Source organism: Canis lupus, chromosome 24, assembly GCF_011100685.1.
Source record: "Canis lupus familiaris isolate Mischka breed German Shepherd chromosome 24, alternate assembly UU_Cfam_GSD_1.0, whole genome shotgun sequence".
In the NCBI taxonomy this organism is placed as follows: domain Eukaryota; kingdom Metazoa; phylum Chordata; class Mammalia; order Carnivora; family Canidae; genus Canis; species Canis lupus.
In genome coordinates this window covers 33,085,415-33,094,307 of record NC_049245.1, presented here as the reverse complement: position 1 = coordinate 33,094,307, position 8,893 = coordinate 33,085,415, and the positions used below count along the sequence as shown (strand labels likewise).

The window sequence follows — 8,893 nt, the reverse complement described above, 5'->3', positions numbered from 1 at the left end:
TATAAATCTAAACTGTGTTGTCTTGTTGTGTGTTGTCTTGCACCAGTGACTCAAATATTGCCTGTGCCGCTGCTGTGGATAGTTGGCAACTCTCGGGAAAGCTCCAAATGAAGCAAAACCATGAATGTCTCTATTCTGCATGGTTCATTCTTGGAAAATTAACAGTAAAACCTTACTTGTACAGAGTATTTTGTGTTTAGATGTAAATGAGGTTTGGTCTAGCATCAGGTGTTAATAAACAAGTTTCTCACCAACGTAAATGTCCAGTGGGATTTGTCTATGGTGCTGAGCAGGTGCAGGACTGTCCCAGAATGCACGGCAGGACATCTAGCATCCCTGCCTCTGCCCATTAAACCTGCGCTCATGGTTACCACAAAACCACTCTGCCACATTTCCAGAACACTACCCAGTGGGCAGTACCGCATACTATTAGAATCACATATCTACAGAAAGGGTGCAGTACTAGAGACCTCAGAGTCTGTGCGAAAAGGTAAGACCATCTAAAAGGCTCTGCCCCGAGTCTCACGTAGGAAGTGCTTGGTAGATGTGAGTTTACTTCACCTCCCCTTCCCTCCTTTTGGCCTCAGGTTCTCAATCTGAGCAACAGGGAACACCCGTCATCAGCGCTGGTAACAGGAAAGGAAGACACGCAGACTATTTCAGGGAGTGCGGTGAGTCAATCAGGCAACAAGAAACAAACCCCCACACCCAGAAAGGATGACAGAGTGGCATGACAGTTGGGCACACAGACTGTGGGACTATTGTATTAAACCCCAAAGGGCAACTTGACTCAAGAGCCTTATGCTGTTTGGTGTAATTTTATTCCTTCTCTGTTCTGGGGTAAACTTTAAGAGAACCCAGGGTCAGGTGAGGGAAGTATTTCTGGATAAGGATGGGCCCTATGAGGGCAGCTTTCCTCTGAATGCTGGGCCGCAGGTGGCCCAGCTTCATGCAACAAGAGACAGGGATGAAGGACACCAAGATGGCCACTCTCACACTGGACCCTCTGCAATAGGCTGCTCATGCTGTCACTTCTTGCCCTCTCCAGACCTGGCCCTCCTGCACTCATTTTTAAGTTCAGGATGTATTCCCTCCTCCAGCAAAGCTTTGTGGGACATGCCAGCAGGGTTGATGGTCACTCCTCCTCCTGTGTCCATGGCCCATGGACTTCCTTCTCCCAAAGGTGCTTGACCAGCTCCCCACCTGGTCTGCAAGAACCATGTCTGGTTCATCTTTATATCCCTGACAACCAGCTCAGTACCTGGCACACAGGAGGCATCAGCAAAAGTTTTCTCCCTATCCTATCCCTTTCTTCCCCGGCTTTGGATTCTAGAATCAACACACCACAAAGTCAGCATCACAGAGCTTCACAACATGATTATCCAGGCTATAGAGGGAGGATCTCATTTTTAAAAAGAAGAAAGTCTTGGGTTCCAAAGGACAGTTTATTTAAAACAAAGGTGACCACGTGTAGGAAGGAGGGAGAACAATTCTAACATAAAAACACACAGGAAGCACCTCAAATTTTAAAAAAATGGGGGGTGCAGGGAGGAAGCTATGTCTCCTACATATACAAACTGCTGACCTCGATTGATTATTTACATCCAAACTTTATAAAATAGCATTTCAAGTCAGCACTTAAGCCAGTGTTATTAGTTTTTATTACAAAAAGTTAAAGCTACAAACTTCACATTTTTAAGTTGTACATCAGCAACAGCATTTAAGCTTTTTCCAAGTTGGTTCGAGTGAAAGCTGGTGGAAGAGATTTTTTTTTTTTTCTCTAGAAACAAAAAAGAACAGAATCCAAATACAATGAATACAATCCTGATGGAAATACACAGTGTGTAAGAAAGGATGGGATGGGAGGCTGAGGAGCTCCAATTCTTAGAGGCAACGTGGTATGCTGGAAAGGGCACTGGAATAAGAATCAGAAGACCTGCATTTGAATCCGAGCTCCACCATATTTTAGTTGCATGGCCTTGAGCAACAGACTTTATCCCTCTGAGCCTCAGTTTCCTTATCTGTAAAATGAGGACAATAATACCTATATCTCCCAGAACTATTAAGTTTTAATAGATACAGCGCTATTCAGATTATCTACTGAATGAGCTTTGGTGTTTTGTATCTTAAAGGGAATTTGTCCATTTTATTTAAATTGTTGAATTTATTAGCATAGTTGTTCAAGACATTTTCCATAGTCCTTTAATATCTGTAGGAGCTATAATGATGTCTCCTCTCTCATTCCTGAAATTGGTAAGAGCTACTGAAATTTGAATGGTGTAATAAACCTCTGGCATTTGGCAGGTGCTAAAGGTTTCCTGGATCAGAATACACAGTAGTCTCAAGGGGTTAAGGCTACAGCTCTTAAGTTGCTTCTGACTATTGGTCTAGGTAGCTAGCCAGCCAGCCAGCCAAACATTCATTCATCCATCTATCCATCCAGTTGGTGGCTGGGAGAAGGGACAAAGGAAAAAGCAAGGGAAATCTGCTTCAAAATTACTGATGAGGAAGCAATCAAGATATTCTTAGAGAATTTGAGATTTTTTTTTTTAAAGATACAATTAGGTGTGGGTCATTATTTCTTAAAAAGAGAGAACAGATGAGGGGAACAGCATTCCCTGGGAGCTTAAGTCACAGATGCCAACACTCAGGGCTCAAAGAAAGCACGCTGACCTATGCTGGAGTTAGCATTCAAGGGGAAAACAACTAGGACTTGCCCCGCTGCCTTTCTGTCACCAAGAAACAAATGCACCTTGTCAGGAAATGGACCTGGTCCAAAGAAATTGACTTTTGGCCTGAGGGCTTTGTCTAGCTAGACTGGTGAGCAGTGTCCTTTGCTAGAACAAAATAAACTCCGGATCAAGATTCAGGACCCAAGAATATTTATGGGGAAAAACCGAAACCTTCTTTTACTTGGATCTAGCTTAGGAAGGAAGAAATGGGCAATTCCCCTCCTGTCTGGCCAAGTGCAAAGTCCTCTCTATAATGAAAGAGGTTGAGGCAGGCCTGTTCGCGAGCACAGTATATGGTGTGGTGGAAAGCACGCTCCATGCTGAGGTTGGTGACACTCACTTGGCTGTCACACTTGATTACTAACTCGGACGTTTCCCAACCTAAAAATGCCAGCTGGAGTTATTTATTCTGTGCAAGAAAAGGTGGTCCCTTCATTTTAAAGACTTGTGGTCTTCCTTTTAAGTCAGTAAATACTTGGTCCCATGTGGTGATGCTATGAGTCCTGACTCTGTCACTTACTAGCTGTATTGCCTTGGGAAATACATGGTCTTTCGCTCTCTCAACTGATTTCTTCATCTATGAAATGGAGATAAAATACTTAACTTAGAAGTTCTTGTGAAGTTTGGATCTGACATATATAAAAAGCCCACCTAGCTCAGTGCCTGGCATATACTCAGTGGTCGACACCTGCTAGCTGCCATTGGTTATTCCAGTGGGATCTTCCAACTGTCTTCTGTTCTATCTGCCACATAACTGCCTAACTGGCCAAACCCTGCAGACCAACCACTGCCTCTTACACTTTTTAAAACTTGCTTTTATTGCAAAGAACAGAATCTGGCCAGAGAAGAGGGACGTTCCCTGCCACTCCATTGATTCCCAGGTTTGGGAAGCAAAAGCAATTATGGAGTCAAATTACACTATCCTTATGGAGTCAAATTACATTATCCTTACAGATCTTTATTATTAAAAAATAAGCAGACATCTGCCTTTCCTGTCTTCTATTTGCTGTGGACTACATGACATGTGGCCATGAGCCAGTGCCACAGACGGATGGTTCAGCCCTCTGATCTGCCTGCGGCCCTAGGTTGCCCGCGTGGTGTGGTCTGCTGTCCGGCCAAGGCTGCAGAGCTCGTGGACCAGCCAAACCTGAACCTGGCTTCCCTAGGGGGTCTCCACTGAGGAGACCAGGCAAGAGCAAGTTTCCCTTGGTAGGGTGCCCTGGGACTACTTAACCCAAATGGCAGAGCTTTCTCCCCTCGGGGAAGGGAATGCTTGGATCAGCGGCCCAGGAGTGAGGAGTTCTGGTCCAGTCCCAGCTCTTGCTTCAATTTGCTTTGTGATTTTGACACTCTGTCACTTCCCCTCTCTGAGGCTTGGTCAGGCCTGATGATGCCTGTGGTCCCTTCCAGCTCTGACATTCTGCGGGGCTGGATGGAGCCTCCTGGAGAACAGATCTTAGTCTGATATTTGTGTCCTTTCCAGACCCCTCAGCAGTAAAATAAAAAAAGAAAATAGTCACATACTGGAAAATGATCACAAAAGCAATGCCCTCTACCCCTGTCTGTAAGGAATGTGGAGCAAAATGCCCCTGTGCGATCTTCACATGAACAATGAGAACTCTGAAAACATTTCTCCTTCTGCGGACTGCACACAGCCCCGTGTTTGTGGAGAGGTCCTGGCAGGCCCATCCCCACACTGGGTCATGTCTCCTCTTAAGGCACTGGGCAGTATCTGTGCTGTGACTGCAGGCGGTTGGGAGAGTGCAGATGGGTGAAAGGCATTGAAGCCACAAGGGGCAGTTTGCAAAGAGGATACCAGACTTCTCCTGGGACTTGAGAAGTATACACAAACTCTCAAGGCTTTTCCTCGGACATGGTCCATAGCTCCAGAAGCCAGAGATGACCCACACAAGGCTGAATCCATGGGAAAGAACTGGCCCAAACCAAATTTTTAAGTGCAGCCCTGCAAAAGAGTGAGGTTGGTTCTTGGGAGCTGAGTGACCCCAAGAGCCTCCTGGTGCCCCTGCCCTCGTGTCCCACAGTACCATAATCTTACAGAAAAGAGGCCAACTGTTTAAAACTGTACCTGTACAGAGATGCCACCACACTCAGTGGGGAATCCAGTTATAATTTATATATATGTGCATATTTATATATTTTTAAAAAGTCTTCCAGAAAGAACCTTTGAAAGCTATTGGGAGAAGAAAGACAAACAACATTTAACACTTTCCCAGCTATCACTCATCCTAGAGTCTCTGGTTCCTGGGGTTTAAAACTCTGAGTTTAAAAGCGCCGATATGAATCCTTTGAAAAACATAACTGACCAATTTAAATCCATACACGAGGCGGCACACTGATGGCAGGCAGCCCTTCCCACTGGCGCACATCCTGAGTTCGCGAAGGTGAAGGTGCTGTGGGGAAACAACGGGGCAGACGTGTCGGCCAACAAGCCGAGTGGCGAGCAGCCCGGGTTCACCGGAGGCCTGCTGTGCGGGCGGGCCTCCTGGCCGGGCCTCCCTCAAAAGTTCTGCTGCCGCCGCTTCTTAGCCTCGATGGCGTCCAGGATCGGCTGCCTCTTGGACTGGTACTTTTGCCGGATCTCTTCAATCTCTTGCTCCATCATGGGGTCAAGGGCCAGGAGCCTCTTCTGAAGGTCCTCCACCGTCCAACTTTTAAGCTAGAAGAAGGGGAAAGTACGGTCATGACAAAGCCCAGGTCAGCGCAGAGCCAGGAAGCCCAGCCTGTCCGGGCACCCAGAAGGGAAGGCTCTGTGCTCGGACCCAGTCTGGGGTGGCCGTAGCCAGAGAGTGATAATTCATTCACAGTGTGCCCCAAACTCTCTGGAGACAATTTATCCCTGGACAAGTTCTAAGTGCTAATCTCTTCTTCTTCTTCTTTTTTTTTTTTTTTTAATCTCTTCAATTTACTCAGCCATAACCAAGAACTTAACTAGTAATACTTTCATCTCTCTAACTTTTCAATGAATTGCATATTGATGCATTGTTAGGACATTAAAATAACAGCCACTTGGTGTACACAAAATAATCTTTGCCCTAGTTCTTGTTCCCCCCATAAGATGAGCCTCTGGATGGTGACTGTGTCTCTGTCTAGATACTGTACCAGGGAGAGTGGCTGCTCACTAAGGATCAGATGCTACCCCTCTCCACGCACCTCTACCCCCAGTGTCTTGGGCACTGCCATACTGATCATCATTAACATTTATCGGGAATCATACACCAGCCACTTCTTGAAGTGGTTCATATGGATTACCTACACAAGTGTCTGGAGAATAGAGATGCAAGCCGTGGGAGGGATAGTTAGAAACCTCTGAGATTAAGGGTCCGTCATCCAGAGGGTACAAGAGGACATGATATATAAACTAGTAGCGAATGCTAGTGCTAACATAGTGCTTTCTATGTGCCACTCAGTGCTCTACATACGTCTGTTCATTTAATTCTTGTAACAACCCTATGATTTGCATATATTATTATTATCCCCATGTTACAGATAAACGAGCCAAGGAAGAGGGTGGTAAAGTAACTTGCCCAGTGTCTCGTGGTTAGTAAGTGGCAAAATCAATATTCAATTCCAGGCAGTGAAGCTCCAAAGTTCATGCTCTTACCTGGTACCACAGAAGAGCAGAGTAGCAAAACCCAGGTTTGAGAACCAACTTAATCTGTAGTTAAAACATGGCTCTGCCTCTTGCAATGCTCTGAGACTCAGGCAAGTCACCTATCTCTCACCCATCCTCACCTTCAGAAATGGGACAGCCATGCCTCATCATGCTTATTATTAGAATTAAATGATATCATGGCTGTAAAGATACTGGCACAGTGCCTGGTGCTTAAGAATGCAGTGTATGCTACAACCCTCTCTTTACCAGAGCCCAGAAGTGTTATTCATGTTCAACCTGTGTCTGCAGCTGTGGAGCATGTGGTTTCACTGCTGTATGTATGGAGTATCACTGAATCCAAGCAAACCCAGTTCTGGCTGGCATGGGTGGGAATGAAAGCCCACATTATCCACAATGGGTGGTGATTAATTCCGTGAGCTTATAACCAGTTTAATAGGTGCAGTGTTCCAAGAACTCAAAGGCTTACTCAAGTCTTCAGAGAGATTTATGGAATCACCATGTCCCTCAGCCCCTTCCTGAGGCCCCCACAGGGAAGTGGTGTATGAAGGAGGTGAAGGAGTCTCTTTCTGTCCACCCTTCCTTTCCAGGGTGGGGTGTGACCAAGTGTGAGGGGCTACAGTGGCCTCCCCAGGAATGGTTTAGTACCTGTCGCCACAGGAATTTGCCTTGGCCTGCTTCAGGGAGGTGGTCTGAAAAGCGTAACAGTTCAAGACGAAAGGCTCTTTGTGATGTGAGAATGTAGAGCCTAGAGTGGGGGGATGCTGGAAAGCTGCGTTGGTAAAACCACATCTCGTTTCCAGCCTGTGGTTTCAGACCAGCTGGAGGGTGTTCTGGGTCCCGGGACTCTCCAAAGAGCAATGCTTGCCTTATTTTTGGCCTTTTCAGTTTCTTCTCCAAAAAGAAACTGCCCCAAACCTAATACCAAGTGTTACTGGTAGTTGGGGTATTAATCTTTAGGATTCCAGATCGTTCATCCATAGTGGCTGTTCAACCCTAGACAAGTGACTACACCTCTGAGCCTCAGTGTCCTCCTCAGGAGATGAGACCCCAGTTCCACCATTCTTGGGCTCTCATGAGGATCAGATGAGTTAATGGGTATGACGTCTGTAGCACAGAATGGCATGCCTTTCACGGACAGTAAACATTCCATAAATTACAGTTATCACCACAGTTATTAATAACTGCTACTGTTGCTGTTATTAACACTAGTTATTATTAATATTTTGAAAAGTCTGTAATTAATTTCCCATAAACAAATTGTTCCTGTAACCCCTGATCTAAGCCAGAATCAAACAAGTAAAAAAGAAAATATTCTACTCTATTTTGGGCTAACAATGCCTTAGGGTTGGCATTTTCCCACAGCATCCATTAATTTATTTATAGTCAAACAAAAATACTTTTCATCCATCCATCCATCCATCCATCCATCCATCCATCCATCCATCCATCCATCCAATATTCACTGAACAACTACCAGGGGCCAGACACTGTCCAGGGCACACAGGATACTTCAGTGAAAAAACCCAAAACCCCAAATCACTGCCTTTGTGAAGCTTACATTTCAGTGAGGCGAGACAGAGACCTGAGAATGAACACCGTAAACCAGAGGATTGCTCTTCCGTGAGAGGGTGACAGGGGACAGGGAAGAAAAAGCACAGTAGAGGAAGGGGAGGTGGGAATTGGGGGACTTGCTCTTCATCATCCATCAGGATGAAACATCAACTGTGGGATGAAGACATCAAAGTTGGGGAAGTGGTCCTGGCTTCAGACAAACCACCCTGCCCCCTAGGCCTCTGTTTCCCCACTTGGAAGAGAAGGCTGCCGAGATGACCTCAAGTCTTGTTAGACTCAGTGTTTCTCTCTGGAGGACCCACAGATCATGAGCACCAGCATCACCGGTTTAAAGTTCACAGTTGTGAGCGACTCAATCACCATCATTCAAGCTACTCGAGTGTTTCTTGTCATTCCTCAAGTCTGATGAGACTGCTTCTACATCCTCGTTCTTGTTTTTCTCACAGCAAAACCCTCACAAAGTAATTGCTGCCTGTCTCCGGTCAAGGCTTCTAGGTTTCCAATTTCTCTGCAGTCCTTCTGCCCTTGATCTAATCTGGAGGCACCGGGCACCCTTGCTTGCTCTCCACCACCTTCACACTGATTTCCTTGCCCTCAGGCCTTGGGCTTAAGTTACACCTGACCCATTAAAACACAGCCAGCCAGTCACCGCTAATGCCTCAGTCACACCCCAGATATGGATTTTTCTGAAAACAAGCTCACAGAATAGTTTTGTGGCGCCAAAAGTAGCATCTCACCTTCCTGGTCCTTGGTGGCATAAATAAATTTCAGGTGGGTATCTCACAGTAGAGTAACTGTGGTTCTCCAGTTCTGCTGCAGCCAGCATCTTAGAGGAGCAAACACTCCCCCAGTGGAGCTCGAGCTGCTGACAGCAGCTGCAGGACAGTCCCCTAGCATTTACACATCCTCTCTATACTGTGACACCCATAGGGACATCTCTAGACCAGCATTCTCC

At 46.0% G+C, this 8,893-nt stretch overlaps 1 protein-coding gene across 1 annotated transcript in view; it reads right to left on the bottom strand.

The window, feature by feature from the left end:
• Positions 1 to 1,426: 1,426 nt before the first annotated feature.
• Positions 1,427 to 8,893, bottom strand: part of STK4 (serine/threonine kinase 4) — an 88,344-nt gene continuing 80,877 nt past the window's right edge. The window contains 1 exon segment of the mRNA XM_038572429.1: positions 1,427 to 5,409. Coding sequence (XP_038428357.1) covers positions 5,251 to 5,409 — 159 coding nt within the window. The 3' untranslated portion in view covers positions 1,427 to 5,250.